The sequence below is a fragment of the Electrophorus electricus genome, chromosome 6, assembly GCF_013358815.1.
Source record: "Electrophorus electricus isolate fEleEle1 chromosome 6, fEleEle1.pri, whole genome shotgun sequence".
Lineage (NCBI taxonomy): Eukaryota > Metazoa > Chordata > Actinopteri > Gymnotiformes > Gymnotidae > Electrophorus > Electrophorus electricus.
The window spans coordinates 19712034-19732220 of NC_049540.1; the positions used below are offsets into that span (position 1 = coordinate 19712034).

A 20187-nucleotide genomic window follows, 5' to 3' on the forward strand; every position below is an offset into this window, starting at 1 on the left:
TTACTGACTCCTCCAGCTGATGCAGAGTGATTCAGCTAGCATTCGCACCGCTGAGCTGAACGGACGTTTTGGAACATTTTTCAAACAGATTGTTGTGGCATTAGTATACAACATATTGTTTTATATTCTCAGACTAGTAGTAGGTTTGTTAACTGTATAATCACGGTTATCAAGTGTTAATGTTGGCTATTGTGTGTGTCACGCAGTGTGGAGGTAGCTTTCACAGGTAAAACTATAGCCATTGTGGCGAAATCCAATAAGACCCTGCAGGATGCACTGGCCTCACTGTTCCAGAAGCACCACCTCCGGCCACAGGATGCCGTCGTTACCATGGTGAGCACTGCCTGTAAATGACGGGAACGAACCATTCCTATCTTTGTTAGGGAAAAGCAGTTTGACCTTTCCTTCAGAAAAACAAAGCTTTCATTCAGAGAGATTATTCCACCTTGTTTGTGCTTTTTTTCTTCCTACTGGATTTTTGGCTTTTGAAAACAGTACAGCGTGAGAAATTAAAAAATAATAATTCTCTTCAAATATGTACTGTGGAAAAAGAAAAATATGGACTATTACATGCTTAAAATGTTAATTTATGAAGCGATAGCAGAACAGCATGCTAAGAGATCCGGAACATGCGACGTGCAAATTGCTCCTTCACATCTCATGCCGTGCATTCTCCTCTGCTGTCTCAGAAAGGGAGCAAAGAGGCACTAAGCATGGACAGCATCGTCATCAACATGGCCAACAAGACGCTAACTCTGGACAAACTGAAAGGTACCTGCGTCAGCCCACAGAATTTGTCTAACTCCTCTAACTCCCTGTCACCTGACATGTCTGCAGACCTGACAGCATTCTCACCACATAGCCTCAGGCCATCGAAATGGTCTTTGCAAATTGCAAATGGACTGCGGTGTCCGCATCACTTTTGGGTGCTGTGTTACCTGAGCACCAGTCGCGAGGTGAGCACTTTGTCCCCACAGTGCCTGAGCACACCTGTGAAGGAGAGGTCACCACACATTTGTGTTGTTTGGGGCTTTTCCACTTATCCAGCTAGCACTGAACTACCGCACTGGAATACACGTACAGTTTATATTCATCCACCACCACCAAATATTACAAATATTGATTCATTAAAAGTGTCTTTTGCAAGTGCAGTTGTGGAGTAGAGCCGACCTGTTGCTGCACAGAGTCTGTGACTGGGTGTTGAACTGGGTACTGGGTGTATAAATGAGTTTTTTCAGATACATATAGCTTGTGTCAAAAGGTGAAATGTGAGACAAAAAAAAGTTAAAGTATGCAAGCACAGAAATGAATAATATTTGGGGGTTTTTTCTTGTGCAGTGGAAAGTGCATTTTATGAAATTAGTGAATCTTTCAGATGCTGACCAGGGATCAAAGGCAGCTGTCCCACCTGCCCTCCAGGTAAAACTGCTCATTACAGTCAGAAAATTTGAATCCTTGTTTTCCTAGGAAGGGAAGAGATAGAGAGTGCTTGTTCCCCAGTGTGGATTTACTAGACCTGTCATCAACCAACTTTTTAAATATTCTCAATCCAGAACTAAGTATTCTCTATGTTAGCACTTATGTACCTGCTCGACATTTTTTTTTTCTTTTCTTTTTTGAAGTATATCAGTAACAAACAGCTGGAGAAAGCACAAAGAATACATGTTTCTTTGATTTACTCCCAGGCACGACGAGGTGCTGTGGAACTTGACGCGGGCTTTTACAGATCAAATCCCCGGCAGAAGAACCTGGCTCTGAGACGAACGTATGACATGGAAGGTAAAGGCTATGTTCCAGCCTCCCTGACCCGCTGTGTGCTGCATTGCTGGCGCATGAACAGCCTCGGGGATCTCTCATACGAGTATCACTGATGCAGGTCTGGTGGAGCTGTTGAACCGAGCCCAGTGTTGCAGCGCCGATGACCAGCGAGGCCTCCTGAGCAAAGAACACCTGATGCTTCCTTCGTTCCTCAAGCTGAACCTGAAGGAGGAGGAGGAGGAGGAGGAGGAGGAGGAGCTGGTGGAGGAGCCGGAGGATGGACAGAGAAGCACATTTATGTCTCCTGAGAAACCGGAAGAACTTGGGTCTAACGTTTCTTCCCCGGATTCCAAAGTGTCTTCACTTTGCTCGTCAGAGCCAGCAGACAGGAAACTGTCTGAACACTCGTGTTCTAGCCCCACCCGGGAAACCGTGGTATGAAGTGGAGCCCTCACTGAGCCAAAATGGATATCCTTCTGTTTTTAGACTGCCTGGAGTGAGAATGGAGACTACAATATTAAGGTGACTTTTTAGAGATGGAGGACACTTGGTTTAAAGACCATTTTGGACTTGGAGGACACTATAAGTTGTTTACAGTCGATGCGGATTGCTATAGCGTTATTAATGTTCAGTTGATTGTATTTATTTGATGAACATAATGTCAAATATATTCTTTGTTTTAATGAAGACACTGGCTTTGTTTAATTTACATTAGGAATTGAGGTGACTCATTTTGAATTTTCATCTCCAACTAAAGGGTCAAAGGTCATTTTCAGGTACTTCGGTTTAACTTTGTGTTGACAAAGGTCCCTGACTAATGCTTTGCCCGATCTCTATGACTCAGTAACTTCTGTGGGCCTGTATGGAAATTATAAAAAGTACAAGAGTAGCAAGCTTTAGAGAACGCCAAGCTTGGGTATATTAAAGCTTTTTGTGCAGAGCTATATTTTCTGGCCTGATCTGTGTCCTGTGTCCTGCCAAGGACATTTTGTCCACATGCAACTGACTGAGGACAAAGAAGGACAATAAGACAGGTGAAGGAGGTGGAGACAAAATGGATATTTCCTGATGTTTCAGCTTGATGCTGATAACTGTCTTTGGTGGGGTTTTTTGTCTGATAATGCATAAACAAATACACCCACACACACACACACACACACACACACACACACACACACACACACATTTCTCAACATCCTTCATTCTCCTTCTCTTAATTTGATTTGGTGGAAGCAGTGGATCTTAATGTCTGTAACAAAGTCACAACCATGAGAGCTCTGCTCCATATATTTCTGTTCCCCTGAACAGACAGTGAAGAGGAGGTAAGGCTTAATCAAATTCAGAGTAAGAATCAACCATCCGAGTCTGAGACACACACACACACGCACACACCACACACACACACCCGCACTCCTCAAGCTGAGGAGGGGAGGGAGTGTGAGGAAGGCGGGGGCAGGAGGAGAGAAAGAGAGAGAAGGAATAGGAAAACAGAACAACAAACGAGAGTTCGAGAGAGCGAAGGGCATCTGTAAGGTGAGGCTCTTTTTCTCCTTATTCTCGTGATTTGTTGGGAAGATAAAACTTTACTACACATGTAAATGCTGCTCTAGCACTGCGTCTGTACTCTGTGACTGTGCTGTTTTCATCCCTACTGCTCACTAGCAGCGGAGCGGACCACTACCGCACTCGGCTCAGCAAGGTAAGCGTCCGTTTCGAGGCATTCCCACTATTTGGCATTATTGCTCTCCCCTGTGAGAAGCAAATAAGGCTTCGAGTGTTTCCCATCAACTTTGTTCGCTTGGTCGCTCGGGATAATCTGCTGCCCTGCCCTCGCCACGCCGAATGGGGCTGCGACGCGCGTCTGTCTCATGGGTGGGTGAGCCGATTCCTCCGCATGCCGTTATTGGCCACTTCTGCCGTTTGAACTTCGAGAAGGGGTCCTCCTATATGCGCTCAAATGATATCCCTGCAAAGCCCTTCTGGTCACGGCTCTCCTGGGTGACACATGTCATGGCAGACATTTTACGTCTGCTCTTCTCACTGACCTTTGTTGTGTGTAAACAAAGTGGGCTTTTGAATGGAATATTCTTTTGTTTTCCATAATATAGTGTCTTTAACCTCAGTTCTTCTGAAATACAAGATCATGTATTTTGAGTTTAGAGTTTATATCGTTGTTAAAAACCTTTTTAATGCTAGTCAGGCATTCCTAGACATCACGTCTGTTAGTGTTCTCATAGACTGCGCAAACATTTCTGTTTTTCATTTGTTTTAGAATGGTCATTATTCCTCCTGGTGTAAAAAAAAAAATTCTTGGTGGAATTTGATTTACTATTTAATTGCAGAACTAAAGTTCTCCTGCTTGCTGTTTTTGGATTTATGCCGTGCATGAGTCAGTTCAGACAATTATAGCCCATCAGACAAGTAGTTTTAAAGCAGAAGCCTGTCTAAAGTATAGTCGTAGAATGACTGATTTCGCCCGCGTTAACTAAAACTGACTAAATGTGCAGGGTTGGAACGGCAGACGTCGTCCGTGGTTGGAGCGTGTTGTGCATGCCACATGATCTTATTCCATGAACAGGTGTCTGCCGAAGGGCCTGGAACTTAACACACGATCACCTGAACTGAATTTTTCCCTTCTCAGAGCCCTTGAAACCATGTAATATTGCAATTTCTTTGCCGTGTGAATGCCTCTGCTTGTCAGAATATTACGCTGTTTCCCTGTATGGCCTGTAATCATTTACTCTCAGTGCAGCGAGCGAGAGGAAGGTCCTAGGCACCACTTTGCTGCGGAAATGAGTTGGGGTGTGTTTTTCTAAAAAAGCCTAGCTAGACACCAGGAAGACCTGCCCTGACTCACTGTTACTATAAGTGCTTCACTCAGACTGCAGACAGATGGCAAGGATCCCGAAGCACTTTGCAGTTTCGGTTTCATCTTGTACCTCGCCGGAATCAATTCTCTATGCAAGGCCAGGCATGCTGCCTGAGTGATCTGTACAAACTTCTTAAATGTTCTTGAAAAGAGACTCACTACGCCCACATCCACCCCCACCCCCACCCTCCGTTCCCCTACTCCTATAGCCCCCTGTTTAACATGCCCTGTGCATTAGTTATTCAGGCATGTGCTGGACAAAAAAGGGTTTTGGACTTGGGGTCAGCAACTCCTCTGGTCCTCTTGGGGAAATGCCTGATACATTCCTTCATGTGTTAGCCTCCCGGTGCCTGCCTGTTGCCATGGTGATACCACCCAGCGACACAGGCCATGTAGGGCGTGGCATAGCTGTCATAGCATTCTGAATCGGATGGCTACTCCGCGCATTTGTGTTCGGGAGCACTTCCCGAATGGCTTCACGGTTACTGGCTGTGCCAACGTAGCGGGGAAGCTAATGGACGCAGCCACTCCCGCTCGTTCACCCGCTCTCTTCTGCTGCCTGCTGTGTGAGGAGGTAATGGGTAGATGAGTCGTCGTCCATTCTCTTTACACGGTTTTGACATGCACATCCATAACTTCCGTCATCTCCGTCACCTCCGGACACAGCGATGTTGGGCAGTCAATCAGCAGTGCTGCAGCCCTGACTGCTATATGCGGATGCATTTATTTCTTCTGTGGTGAGTTTGAAGCACAGCCATTGAAGGCCTTTCAGTAACACGAAAGAGGAACTTGGTACGCCATAAACAAAAAGCATTTTTAGGCCTGCTCGAAAGCCACATTCAAATGGGGTTGAGCATAGATTCTGCAAAAAGAGCCCAAATCTTACAAAGCTCCTTTTGAAGTTCCTTTGGTAACAAAACTATTGTCCAGACATGTTGTTCTTTGCATCGTCTGAGTGAGTTTCTCCACAACCACTGCTAGCATGCAGAGCTCTTGAACTCCAGCTGATGTTTAAGTGCTAAAGCACTCAGCTGCTGCCAAGATGTCTGGAAAAGCACCTTAGGAGTAGCACTCACAGCTCGGATCTGTGAAAGGGAAGGCTAAGCTGCGAGAGCTACGTACGGAAACTCCGTATGCAGGCCAGAACCGCAGTGCTCGTGAGAGGTGACGTGAGAAGGCTAGTGATCTGAGCGTGATGCCCCACGGGTGGCAAATTGCCCAAGTCATACGAAGAGGCCCAGACAATTCGTTGATGCCAAAGCAAGGTGCGCTCCAGTGAACCCCTAAAAGTTGCCTGCTCAGATGATATTCTATACTGGTTATTAAAATTAGGAACGGTGTCTGCCATCGCTTTGTGTCTGATTGGTGGGATGTTCATGAGCTCTTATTCGCTCACGCACATTTGCTGTGCAACAGTGTCGAACCCGTCTGCTGAATGCCCATAAGTCCTACGCATGATCTGGGGCTTCGGAACCCCAAAGGCATCATTTCCAAAATTCTGGCTGTGTGATGCAGGGACACGGGACCACCTCCCCACCTTCTCTCCCAGGTCACACGGCAAAACCACACGAAAAAGCTTTTTCGCCATATGTACCAAGAAAAGCTCGGAATCAGTTTGCGAGCACCGTTCTAAAGACCTCTGCTGAACCAGGCTGACACGAATCTCCCTGTCGGCACCTTCCGCCATTGGCCTGCCCTGCTCTGTGGTCGCTCGCTGGTCCAAACCCCGAGCACCGCCGGTTCCTCTTCTGCTCTTTTCTTCACAGAGAAGTGTCAGAACCTCCCCTGCCCCGTGCTCAGAACCTCCCCTGCTCGGAACCTCGCCCTGTCCGAACCTCGCCGTCCGGAACCTCGCCATGGAACACACAGGAAATAAAGTGAGTGGAATGGTAGCTGGGTAACTGCAGGTGGGAGGGGCAGTGGAACGTGTCCTCCAGCTGAACTCGCAGCTCGAAACGTTCGGTGCGCTGTTCCTGATCTGAGGACGTGGGTGTGTTGTTTTGTTACCTCTCCTGTAGCAGGTGCCGAGCACTTCCCCGCAAAAGCAAACGGTCAAAAACAGGTCCAGGTCCACAGATGAGGTGCAGCAAGCTAAAAAGGTAATGGCGCCCACATCTGGTCCACCCACTCTGGATGGGTATTAATTAGGCACATGGCACAGTTTAGAGTAGTGTTCACTTGTCATCGGGACTGGGGTGAATGTACCGGCCAGCATGTTTGGCGGGTGTCGCTCCTTCTCAAAGAATTATTGCTATGGCTCCCCAGCACCACCTAGTGACATTGCATCAAAAATTCCTTACAGTGTTTGTGTGTGTGTGTGTGTGTGTGTGTGTGTGTGTGTGTGTGTGTGTGTGTGTGTGTGTGTGTGCGTGTGTGTGTGCGTGTGTAAAGGTTGCAGAGAATCCCTATGAATTCTTCAGAATGTTTACTCCTAATAAATCATTTACATTTTGCCTTAGGCCTTTCACACACCACAGAAGTCTCTTCCAGCGAAACCTGAGACAGAGAAGTTGGAGGTAAAGCCAAACTTCACCACGCATCAGCCTCTGGTGTCTCACCACCTCAAAGACCAGCCACACAGCCACATTGCCACACGTCAGCACACACGCTCTGTCCTCTCACCCCAGTCTGTTTGTCACCTCACGCCCCGACGCTGGTTCATTCCGAGCCTTGCGCCTGTCATGTCTGTCTGTCATGAAACCTTCTCTTTGCTTTTTCGCTAATGATGTGTCTGTCTTGCAGGAGACCGTGGAACCCAGCGCTTCGTCAGAAGAACGGAAATGATGGCTTTATTCAAACCAGTGTTATAGGGTTAGAGACAGATATCAGCAAAATATGGGTCCTGTTTATACCAATGTAATGAACACCAGTAGCATTGAAATGTATTATTCATTACCAAGTCTAAATAAAAACACACCACACTTCAGTTGTACAACAGTTACTCATGGCTTCAAGGGCATTTTCTTTCCAGATATAGAGCTTAAGCTTACTCTAGATGACTTGTTCTCTTTTTAAATGACTATTCACATTTGTTTATTTATTTATTTATTTTTCATTCATTTATGTAGGTTTCCATAGCTGAAAACATACATGAAATAGTTAAATCCTGGTTAGCCTCGTAATGTTGTCCAAGACTAGGCTTAGTTTGTGTGTGAAAAGCAATAGTACCACTTTTCCCAAAGAGTTTACATAATACATTTATCTTAAACCATCATACTTAAATACGTAATTAATTAATTAATTAATTAATTTTGATTACCATTTAATATAAATACTTTTCATTGATAATCATGAGAGCTGACATCAGTATTCATAAAGTATTCTTCTTTAACATGACAACTTTAATTCATTCAGGAAGAAGGACAGAACAGGAGATACACATTTTCAGATTACATTGTTTATTATATGTTTGTATTCTATATCTCTATTCCAATACGGCATGAATGGGCACTTAATTTCACTTGATCATAATAAAGCATATAAGGACTTTTACTTTTTGTATTTTTGTAAGATGATATGAATGTCTTATGCAGACTCGCTTCATTACTCTGTTACCAAATAAGCCCCATTATGAAACATTCCCCATTCCTCTCTTTTATTTTCTGTAAGGAAGAAACCAACATAAAGAGGTTCTGCTGGATGTTTCCATCAACTACATGTGTGTAATGCAAACGAATTACCTTCCGTAACTGTGTTTGTAATGAACAGTAAAATAATATTTAACAGAACTCTTGCTTTTTTCCTGTGTTTTTTTCCCTGAATTATACATAATATATGTATGTAATGCACACTAAAGCTATACTATATATACTGGAGTAAAGGGCACCAGAATTTTATACATACTTTATATTCAGTAAAATATGTATAGCTCACACCTATATGATATCTGATATATATACTGTATACTGTAGCAGTTGTGCTTCATATATTACATACAAAATACATAGCACTGCAGTTAGGCTATACTAGATATACTGTATACAGTATAAAGCACAATAGTTATACTATATATACTCTAGAAACAGTAAAGAGAATTGTAGTTATACTATGAATGTCACATATAGTAAAGAGCACCACAGTACTCTCTCATAGACCTGACACCCACTCTGCTGATCGTCTTAGCCCTCCTCCCAGAACAAAGCTAGTGTACGCTAACACGCAGAGTCATACAGACCTCACGCATGACTCTGGGCTCCGGGCTGGGGAGTTTACCGCTCCACACACCTCCTGGTCCCTTATAAATGGGGATTATACAATAACGTTGTTTTGAGACCCTGGATCACCCAGGCACACTTTGAAGACAAAAAACCATTTGATGACCCCAAAGGAGGTGAGTGGAGCTTTGAAGCCTGATAAAATCAGTGTCATGCACGCACACACACACACACAAACTATGTGTAGGCTCCTGTCTCTGGGAGGTGGAAAGAATGATACACAGGTAGAATGTTAAGACTTTGAGGGTAGCTTAGTTGCCTAACTGTTTTCAATTAATACACAAAGTAGATAAATCTTGCAAGATTGTGTAATTGGTAACAGTAACAGATTTCAATCAAATCCTTACATTTCAGCACTGTTACCTCTATCATCAGCTCTGATACTGTTACCTCTATCATCAGCTCTGAGACTGTTACCTCTATCATCAGCTCTGATACTGTTACCTCTATCATCAGCTCTGATACTGTTACCTCTATCATCAGCTCTGAGACTGTTACCTCTATCATCAGCTCTGATACTGTTACCTCTATCATCAGCTCTGATACTGTTACCTCTATCATCAGCTCTGAGACTGTTACCTCTATCAGCTCTGATACTGTTACCTCTATCATCAGCTCTGAGACTGTTACCTCTATCAGCTCTGATACTGTTACCTCTATCATCAGCTCTGAGACTGTTACCTCTATCATCAGCTCTGAGACTGTTACCTCTATCATCAGCTCTGATACTGTTACCTCTATCATCAGCTCTGATACTGTTACCTCTATCATCAGCTCTGAGACTGTTACCTCTATCATCCGCTCTGATACTGTTACCTCTATCATCAGCTCTGATACTGTTACCTCTATCATCAGCTCTGAGACTGTTACCTCTATCAGCTCTGAGACTGTTACCTCTATCATCAGCTCTGATACTGTTACCTCTATCATCAGCTCTGATACTGTTACCTCTATCATCAGCTCTGAGACTGTTACCTCTATCAGCTCTGATACTGTTACCTCTATCATCAGCTCTGAGACTGTTACCTCTATCAGCTCTGATACTGTTACCTCTATCATCAGCTCTGAGACTGTTACCTCTATCATCAGCTCTGAGACTGTTACCTCTATCATCAGCTCTGATACTGTTACCTCTATCATCAGCTCTGATACTGTTACCTCTATCATCAGCTCTGAGACTGTTACCTCTATCATCCGCTCTGATACTGTTACCTCTATCATCAGCTCTGATACTGTTACCTCTATCATCAGCTCTGAGACTGTTACCTCTATCAGCTCTGAGACTGTTACCTCTATCATCAGCTCTGAGACTGTTACCTCTATCATCAGCTCTGATACTGTTACCTCTATCATCAGCTCTGAGACTGTTACCTCTATCAGCTCTGATACTGTTACCTCTATCATCAGCTCTGAGACTGTTACCTCTATCAGCTCTGATACCGTTACCTCTATCATCAGCTCTGAGACTGTTACCTCTATCATCAGCTCTGAGACTGTTACCTCTATCATCAGCTCTGATACTGTTACCTCTATCATCAGCTCTGAGACTGTTACCTCTATCATCAGCTCTGATACTGTTACCTCTATCATCAGCTCTGAGACTGTTACCTCTATCAGCTCTGATACTGTTACCTCTATCATCAGCTCTGAGACTGTTACCTCTATCATCAGCTCTGATACTGTTACCTCTATCATCAGCTCTGAGACTGTTACCTCTATCAGCTCTGATACTGTTACCTCTATCATCAGCTCTGAGACTGTTACCTCTATCAGCTCTGATACTGTTACCTCTATCATCAGCTCTGAGACTGTTACCTTTATCAGCTCTGATACTGTTACCTCTATCATCAGCTCTGAGACTGTTACCTCTATTATCAGCTCTGAGACTGTTACCTCTATCATCAGCTCTGAGACTGTTACCTCTATCATCAGCTCTGATACTGTTGCCTCTATCATCACTTGACAGACAAGTCACACTGCATGGATGCCTCAGGTAACCTTTTTTTATAATTAATAAATTGAGCTTGCGTGCTCTTGAGTCTCTGTGGCTATGGAAATTCGGCTGTCTACGATTACTAAGAGCAGTGGCTAATGAAACAGCTGCTGTGCTCTGGATCCCCCAGGCTTTCTTGATATGTGCTGTTTCCATCTGCAAGGGTATGCAAACACAAATTTTGCGCTGTACAGCGATAATCTGTGAACACGTTCATAGCCCATGGTGTTTGGCTAGTATCAGTTAAGGGGCTCAAGCAGAGAAAATAATCCCTGCACTTTATTCTTCTCTTGGTTGTTTTTTTCTTTTGGCTGTGGCTTCTTTACTGTTTACTGTTTCACGGATCGTTTTATCCTTGTGTTTCGCTGTTTTTTTTAAACATTTCTTTATGTTGTCTGTTGTGTATGTAATTACTTTCTGCTGGCATAGGTGCTGGGGTAGGGCAGGCCGGAGTCAGTTTCATGCAGAGGAGACGAGCAGGTCGAGGGTCTGCTTTCAGCAGAGATGGGCGCCTGCTCCTGAGTGGTTCTCCTCAGACTTTTACTGGAGTACCTGCTGCTGCAGTCTGAAATGTAGCGGCAGTGTATGGGGAGGAGGCTGGAACTTTTTATAGCTGTAATTTCTATTTATTTATTTTACAATTTTATATAAAGTGTTTTAACATGTGACCAGCAGTTAAAATCAACCTATCTATCAGTTGATTACCTTGCTGTGGATTAACTAAATGTTGTCTTATCCCCCCAAAAAGCAAAAAATAAAACAAAAAAAACAACAGTTTGCATTAAAAAATATTTTTTACTTGTAAGTGAAGTTGTTTTATTCCTCTGAGATTCTACCTCCTGCCTTCATTTATTTCAACACATTCAGGACTTGTGTGAGGCAGACTCTTATATATTAATACATTTTGTGCTGTTCCACGCTGGTAAAGCAGGAGTAACTCGCCCCCCCCCCCCCACCATACAGCTGACTCTGAGGGATTTAGCCTCTACTAGTCTTATTTTTAGCCTTTGTCCTTTCATCAGCCAGACAATGTAAAAAAAAAAAAAGCTACTCTATCTTTAAAAACAAATAACGTGTTTGCCTTAAAAAATGTAAATTAATTTGACCTCTAATTATAAATTAACACAATATAAGAACAGATTGTGAAGTTATCTGAATAACTTAGATTAGTCATAGATGACCCAATAAAAAAAACCTTGATAATCAGTCTAAAAAATACTTTAACAGCTTAGTGAGTCAGCCAGACACACAATGCATGAATGGTAGTTTGTGTTGCCAATTTATTCTAATGGCGTGTCAACTGAAGTGTGTCAAATAGGGAGTGTGTGGTTGGGAAAGGCTTCTGTAAGAAAAAAAATCAAAGAAAACCAATAAAAAGGGAATGAGGTCTCAACAAAGCAAATTTACCAAGCTGAAAAAAAAAAATCATAGCAGTTGAAAAGCCACATGCTTCTTTCATGTTTTAATAAGTCATTAGCATTTCTTTTGAAGCTAAATTATGTGAATGTTTGTTTGTGCATGTCTGATTAAGTATACTTTTGTATAAGTGTACGTGCATGCATGTGCATTGAGTTAAGTGCATCTAAGTTCATAGATTGAGTTCATAGGTCAACTCACACGGCTTCAACCTCGTAGCTGTTTGCATGGTGTCAACACAGCAGCACGAGGGTCTCCTTATCCAGAGGTCAGCCTGAACCCCGAATTCTCGCAGTGCCATTTTCAGATGACGTCAGGGGAATTTCGGTGCCGCACCATTGCTATCAGGACGAGGCAAGCATGTCGTACCGACAGTATCATCCATTACGCCCCGCAGAAACTCATTAATTAGAGATATACTAGTTGAATTTGGAATTAGGATGCTTGCTGATAAAAAAAAAAATCATCATTCCTCTACAGATTACATTAGTTTAATCCTCCATGTTTGATAAGACATTAGCACTTGCAAATTGGAGTCTGGCGAACAAATTTTTAGTGTTGCAGCAAATGTAAAAAAAAATAAAAAAAAAATAAAAAATATATATATATATATATATATATATATATATATATATATATATATATATATATATATATATATATATAAAAATCGAAATGTCACCACTTGGGGTCACACTTTCCATTTTCTCAGCTGGTCAGGATCAAATTGTGCACGCACATGAAAGAGAAATACTGACACCGATGGCACTTGAAGAGAAACATGCATTTTTCCAAAGCTACTGCATCATCAGAGACGCAATGAGTCGGTAAATAACCGGTATTTGCTTCCCCACATTTTTGCTGTTGCAATTTAGCTAGGCCATGCATAACAGACGACGTCCGCCGGAGTGGGAGGTTATGTGGTCTCCCCACCCCTAACAAACAACCTATATCCATCCTACATCTCTGCCCACCAGACCAACGTATTCTTCACACCGTTAGACAGCACGAAGACGTGATGAGTCGATTGCGACTAAATGGAGACCAGTGCAAAGGTACATTTTCTTAACGAACTCTTATAATGACGTTGCATTTTTGGACATGGATTTCTTTTAACTCATTTCGGTCGCTGCAATTGTATCGATTTGCGTTGTAACACAGCTTCGGTGAGTACTTGACTGCTGGCATAACCACGCGGAGCACCATGGACAATCCGAGCGTGCACACGAGAGAGACTTTCTGAGCGTGCACGCTTCAAGACAAACATGATTCCCCCCAAAGCTAGTGAATCATCGGGGACAAAATGAGTTTGAAAATAAGCAATATTTGTTTCCTCATGTTCTTGCTGTTACAATTTAGCTACGCCATGCATAATAGACGACGTCTGCAGTGGGGCATGGCAGCTATAGCATCCAGCTCCATGGCACCCTTGGTGGAAGACCATCGGTCCTTCAGGGGCCCTGGATTTCTTGGATTTTTTTTTTTTTTAATCCCAAAAGGAAGTAATGATTATGTATAAGACATTCATTCTTGCAGGCATATTCTCCATACAAAAAAAATAAATAAAAAAGAGTGACTTCCACCTGATTGGCCATAATCGCTGGTGCTGTCCTACTCAAAATGACAGACACTGCCCCTGATGTCTTACTTACACTGTCACTGTAATAAATGGGAAGAAAATCCCTCACATATTGACTCTTAATATACTGAGAAAGCTGTTCTAGGTTCTTGGCACCTTTTGAATGGAGAAAATATAGAATCCATTTATTGTCACATGGGGTAGCCCTAATTGCTCTGTCTGATGGGACATATTACTGCATGGATGAAATCATGTTTTATGATTCCTAGGAGTTGTGAATGTACTGCATCCTTGATGAAATAATTATCACTTGTATTTGTATTCCTTTATATTGCACCAACAAAATAAGTCACGGGCTTTCATTCTAATCCTCTCTGTGCTCCATCACTGGGCCTAACACTGCACTGTTCTCCTCAAACACAGAAACACATACCCTTCAGTTCCCACATTTATGGAAGCATATGACAAAAATACGACATAAGCTGCAACATATGAATCTAGGGACCTCTTTGGGGCCAAATAGCACTACTGCACTAACAGATCTTCAGTGAGAATGTTTGCCTTGGCACCAGGAACTGTGGGCCATGGTTTGGCCCCATCTCAGTACTAGAGGGCCCCTCAGTTCTTCCCACTTCAGCAGTGCAGTATTAAGAGCTTACAGGAGCCTCAGAGAGGGTGTAACACTGCACTTTTCTCCTTAAACACACAAATACATACCCAAGCACACACTCACAAACATGCACAGAGTACGCTCTCAGTGCAGGAATGTAAATTCAGTGTGTCTGACAATTTTATCTGTTCAGATTCAGAATGAGCTTAATGTCTTCTAACATACAGTCATCTTCATGATTTAGCTGTGCCCTGCAGAAAACTGGCTTAGGCTGAGATAACTTTACTCCATGAGAACTTCTAAATTAGCATAGTAGTGGATTTAAATTGTAACACCCCCCTCCCCCCAAAAACATTAAACATTAAATCCTTTGTCAAAGGGGGTGGGTAAGACTTCATCCAAATGTATATTGTACTTCAGCTGAAGACAAATTTTAGTTTTCAAATCTGTTACTATAATATAAACCCTAGATAAAATTGAAAATGTAACTTTCTTTTTATTTTCAAGCTCTACACAGTGGAAAAGGACAGGAGTACATTGAACAGACAACAGCTGATGCAACGTTGTAAAATTCTGTGGCCTGTTTTAGTCACATGACTAATTCCCAGAGGTTCCGTGCCCTGCAGTGAGAAAGAGCACTGCCACGAGTCTCACCGTGGCTCTGTTCCTTTTTTTCCATTTAGCCGCTATTTTCTCAGGTTAATGGGGCCCATGGCAACCCTCCTGGTCAGGTTAAATCATGTGCTTGGTATTGGGTGGCTGTGTGGTAGCTGGAAGTCTCCTCCGGGGCAAAGAGCCGTAACCCTGAAACAAGAGATCCGAGAACGCTCCGTGTAGCAGAACAAGAGGGCAGGGGAGTCACCCGCCTTTGAAACTGTCATGTAGATCACGTAGGTTACGCCATGGATCAGTTTGGAGAAGATTACCTACGGTACACGACTGAGTCATCGTCTTTGTTTTGGCGCTCGTTTTCTGAGCGTTTTTAAAACGCTTTTGTGGAGATTTACCTCTGAGCTTTAATTAGGACTGGTTGCCGTTGTTACAGCTCCGCCCCCTGCCGGCACCTGTCTGGGAGCGAGGCCGATTGCGCGTCCTTCCTTCAGTCGCGACGCTGAGCCACTTCGTCGTTTTAAACGTGTGGACATGCATCACTGCGGAGAGGCTCAACATTGCCAAGTCATTAGATTGCTTAATGGTCGGGGGAGGGGACGTCTCCCCCTCCGCTGGTGAGAGTGCTCTCAGGGACTTCAGGAAACGCACCGCATATCACGCTCAGCCTCTTGTCCCAGAAGAAAGGCTCGTCACTTGAGAACAATGGACCTTCCCCATGCATTAATCTGCCGAATTCATTAGTATCTCCAAGATCGCACATTTCTCGTGAATATTTAAATAGTTGTGCTTCACAGTTCTGTCCAATTACGGCTAGAAATTTCCTGCTTCCTAATGGATTCCTATTATACAAGGTTGCGGGCTAATGGATGCTTCCCTCACACGTCGTGAATCCAGATATCATTTTTGTTGTTTGTTTCGACCTCATTAAATCTTTTTACTTTTTGCCTAAGCCCACAAATTATTTCAGGTTAAACAAATATCTCTGAAGACCATAAACTGCCTCTGGTGGCTCCTAAGAAAAGCCATTTAAAGAAACGGCATATAGCGGATCATCCTGAAACCGCAGGACCGTCCTGGAACTCTCTCTCAGTCCAGGCTCGGTCTAGGCTTGTCTCTCTCTCTTATATCAGACCCCCACACACATAACTGATATGCCAATTGTATAAAATCCCACTGATCTCCACGTTGGCTTCACTGCATCATAAGATGAGATCATAAGATCATAAAATGGAATAAAATGCCTAATGCACATCAATGCTGGTCATACCAGCTATTTTTTAGGCAGCTCCTTCAATCCAGGGTCAGACTTGGTAATGTTTGGTCATGTGTGGTAATGAAAAAACTTCATTTTAAATGGGGAGCTGTGGGTGATAACTGCAAAATGTGAAATAAGGCTTTTCATTTCGCATACACAGACGTGCGCAGAACACAGGCAAGAGTTCACACAGAGTGAACCGAAGCCCACAATGACACGTTTTATGAAGTCCATAGAAATGTTTAATACAAATTTCAGTAGAAAGCATCATATAAAAAAGTTTGAGTTGGGCTTTGGATTTTCAATACTTTTTCAACATTTTTCACACCATTTGTACAAATTCTTGTTGTCGGGAGTCAGGAGGATTACCTTTCAGTATGCTGAAGATGTGACTTAACTGTGGAAGATCAGCACTGGGCCTCTTACAAAATTCATCACACAGGTAGCTGGCTTCCCTGCTACTGCGGCATGAGCAGGTGTAGATGCAACAGTCCACTGCTTTTACATCAGTTAATTTTACCAGTGGATACTCTTTTGTGAAATAAAGAGGTACAGGTACAATTAAACAGAATTTTTTGACTCTTTCAGATTATGTGAGTTCACTGCTAGAAAAGATTTTTCAGCAAATCAAATCAAATCAAAATGTATTTGTCACATACATAGTCATACACAGTATAACTGGCAGTGAAATGCCTTTGATGACTGTTCTGCCCATAAACCGAGGAGAGATACAGAATAATATATAGAAATATAATCTTAAACTGAAATAGATTCTTTAGGCAACCAAAATAGCAACTGTTCATTTTCACTTCCATACTGTCCATATATGGAATTTAAGAAACCACTGTTCATTTGATGTTACAACAACACATTAATTTGCATATCCTAACCTGTCTACAGCAGCTTAGCCCTACCCACTTCTCAGGCATCTTTCAGTTACACACTTTAGCTGCCATTTTTGTCCAAAGCAAGTTACAGTTGTGACTGAATACAACTTGAGCATTAAGTGTCTTGCTCAGGGGCCCAACAATGGCACCGGTGGGGCTTGAAATAGCAACTTTCGGATTACTAGTCCAGTATCTTAACCACTGAGCTACTGCCCAAGTTCTGAGTGCTTTTTGAATGAGGTGTGATGCAGGGCAGTCAGTCAGAACACAGCCCATTGAGCTTATATCTGTATTAAAGGTGCAGTAACAGAAATGGCCTGTTAATAAATGTAAATTTAAAGGGATAACGAGAGGTTGGAAAATGGTTGAGTAAAAATTAATTATGACTTCAGAATGTTTTAATTCAGCATCAAGGAAAAATCTAAAATAAAACAAAAATGTAAGATGTGGGTCTTTTAAGGTTTTTATTTTGTATCACTATTTTTTAAAGATAAATTCTAGTGCACTATGATTATTGGATATTTTAATTTAGGTAAACTAAATGAAACAGGAACAGAGGCATTGATAAACAGAAGTGTGGTGAAGGTGTTGTACAAAACATTATTAAAAATTAGAAGCCCTATGATATCTCTTTTGCCTATGATATCTCTTTTCAGGTAGGTCTTATTGCCTCAAATTTTCCCCTGGGGATTTCTCTGGAGAGCTCTAGTTTATAACACTTCATATGCAAAACATAAGCTCTGGTTGAATTAAATCTTATCAATTTTGATCTACAGTTTACCTCAGTGTGGCAGTGATTGACTCCATTTTCATAACTGTCAGGCTTGAGCATTGAATGACACTATTACACAGTGCAACCACCAATAGGCTATGCCAAAAGGCTTAAACAAGAAGACATTGTTTATTTCAGAATAGGCTCTTACCTCAGAAGAACCTCATTCGTCATGATTTATTCAAAATATCCACAGCCTCTGACCATCTGCGACCTTTGTAAGGAATGCTTCCTGGACTGAGGTTTGATTTACCCTCATATTCTGTATCAGTAGTGATGGCAGATGTTTTGTGATTGTGCGCTTGTGCTCTGAGTGTCTGAGTAACATCCTCTGAGACCGAAGCCTTTATTGCATCTTTAACGGAGGAATTTATTCCCCTTTATCGAAAGACTGCAGCAGTCAACCAGACGTTCCAGCGCTTTCCTATATTGAATACGAAGCAAGAGCAATTTGGCCAAGTAGAATCTCATAATGAAAAGCAATATCCTCCTATCCAGTTTTCGACTGGATTATTCACAGATAAGACACACTTTCAATTTCGAGCGTCAGTATCAATTTTAGAACAAACACCTTTTCACTGTTCCCACCTGCCTGAACACTTTTAGTGTAGATTGAAGTAATTTATGGAACCTGCTGGCTAATCTTCAAACTGTCCAACCTAATAAGCCCATAATTACCTGCTGATGACCAGATCACACTGAAGTATGGTTTATGCCCATCACTATGTTAATGACATCCCCACTCCAAAACAGAGTTCTCTTAAGCAACTGAGATAATGAATAATACAATGGGGCAGATGTGTGTGCATGTGTCCGTGTGCGTGTGTGTGTGTGCATGTGTCCGTGTGCGTGTGTGTGTGTGCATGTGTCTGCGTGTGTGTGTGTGTGTGTGTGTGTGTGTGTGTGTGTGTGTGTGTGTGTGTGTGTAAGCCAAGGCTTTGATTATCTGGCTTGAATGTTGGGTGGCTCCTGCCTTGTTGCTGGTCCTTTGCCTTGGCCTGCTGTTGCTGCTCAAGCTGCCCACTCATGCTTAGATTCAGGATTGCAGAGCCTTGAATTGCTCAGAACAGCCATAGAGCGCAGGGTCTCATTTTTAAGGGTCCTCCAGTTAGTGAGGACACGCAGAAAGCTTTAGCGCAGATGGCCCAGACTGTATACAGGGCTTTTCGGTGCAGGCAATACATAATACCAGCATGAGACGGACATCAGTGAAATGCTCCGTACACCTGGCTGACCACCTGCATGGCCGTTCCAGTGGAAACGTGACTGGGCTTTGTAATCCCCGGTGGCTCCCGGTGGCTCTCGCCACTCGCCCATTTAATAGGTGAGTCATGTCCCTGTCACCACTTGATGAGTTCTCTCAGGTTTAAGGCATAACGAACAATGTAGCTCTGTAGCCGTGACCCTGAATCACTGGGCACGAATTAGCTGTAGTAATTACCAGTGCAAACAGTGACCCCAACAGTCTACAGCCACTCTAGAGCACCTGCAACTTAGAGGCACGACTACTTATATTTAGAAAGTGTTAAGCTGTGAGATCTGAGGTCTTCTGGCTTATTCTGCTTAAAGCCTAAGCAGCACCCTCTGACTCCCAGGGATTCATGTTCACTGGAGTGGGAGTGCTCGCTGAGGACTCTCCCTGATGAATGACTGACTCTTCTCCATGGTCCGACATGATGGAATGATGAGTAAAAATGCAAACTAGCAGCAAATGAGAGAGGCAGAGGCAGAGGGACTGGGCGGAAGAGATTGATGTTTTTAGCCCTGCCCGCAGAAAATAGCTGTCATGCGGGTCGCCAGCGTTCGGTAATTAACTACACGCCGACTGGACTCTGCAGCGGGGCACGACAGCTAGCATATGGCTCCCTGGAATCCTAATTACACTAACTGGAGGCCAGTAATCCCAGAGATCGTGCGGGTGCATCTTACATTTTTAAAACTCCCCTGCTTCGGAGGACATGGCCTGGAACTCCATTTCGGCTGACAATTGAATTGCATTCAGAGAGAAATATTTGCTTCTACTTAATTGTTATTGTTTTTCTCTTCGTCTTATTGTCATTTCCTACTCGAAGGTCCGGGAGCTACAGTTATGCTTGGTTATGCACATTAATGTGCTTGCATATAGCCTATCGATGTGATTTTATCATAGCAAACAATTAATTACACTATCATAATCACTCTGCTATGTATTGAATTATTAGCAGCAAAGACACATAGCAATT

At 42.9% G+C, this 20187-nt stretch overlaps 1 protein-coding gene and 1 long non-coding RNA gene across 3 annotated transcripts in view; both read left to right on the forward strand.

Moving 5' to 3' along the window:
* rgs14b (regulator of G protein signaling 14b) overlaps window positions 1–2441 on the forward strand; it is a 9574-nt gene extending 7133 nt beyond the window's left edge. The window contains exons 11-15 of the mRNA XM_027000076.2: window positions 207–333; window positions 690–771; window positions 1376–1419; window positions 1686–1779; window positions 1877–2441. Of these exons, the coding sequence (XP_026855877.2) occupies window positions 207–333; window positions 690–771; window positions 1376–1419; window positions 1686–1779; window positions 1877–2199 (670 nt within the window). The 3' untranslated portion in view covers window positions 2200–2441. The remainder of the gene's footprint in view (window positions 1–206; window positions 334–689; window positions 772–1375; window positions 1420–1685; window positions 1780–1876) is intronic.
* Window positions 2442–3204: 763 nt separating this feature from the next.
* Window positions 3205–8355, forward strand: LOC113571249. 2 transcript variants are annotated; one of them, XR_003409976.2, is made up of 6 exons: window positions 3205–3291; window positions 3421–3457; window positions 6394–6504; window positions 6646–6726; window positions 7087–7143; window positions 7370–8355. It is a non-coding gene; the product is annotated as an uncharacterized LOC113571249 (long non-coding RNA). The 2 variants fall into 2 exon arrangements; XR_003409977.2 differs by having other exon boundaries at window positions 3222–3291; window positions 3424–3457.
* The last annotated feature ends 11832 nt before the right edge of the window (window positions 8356–20187 follow it).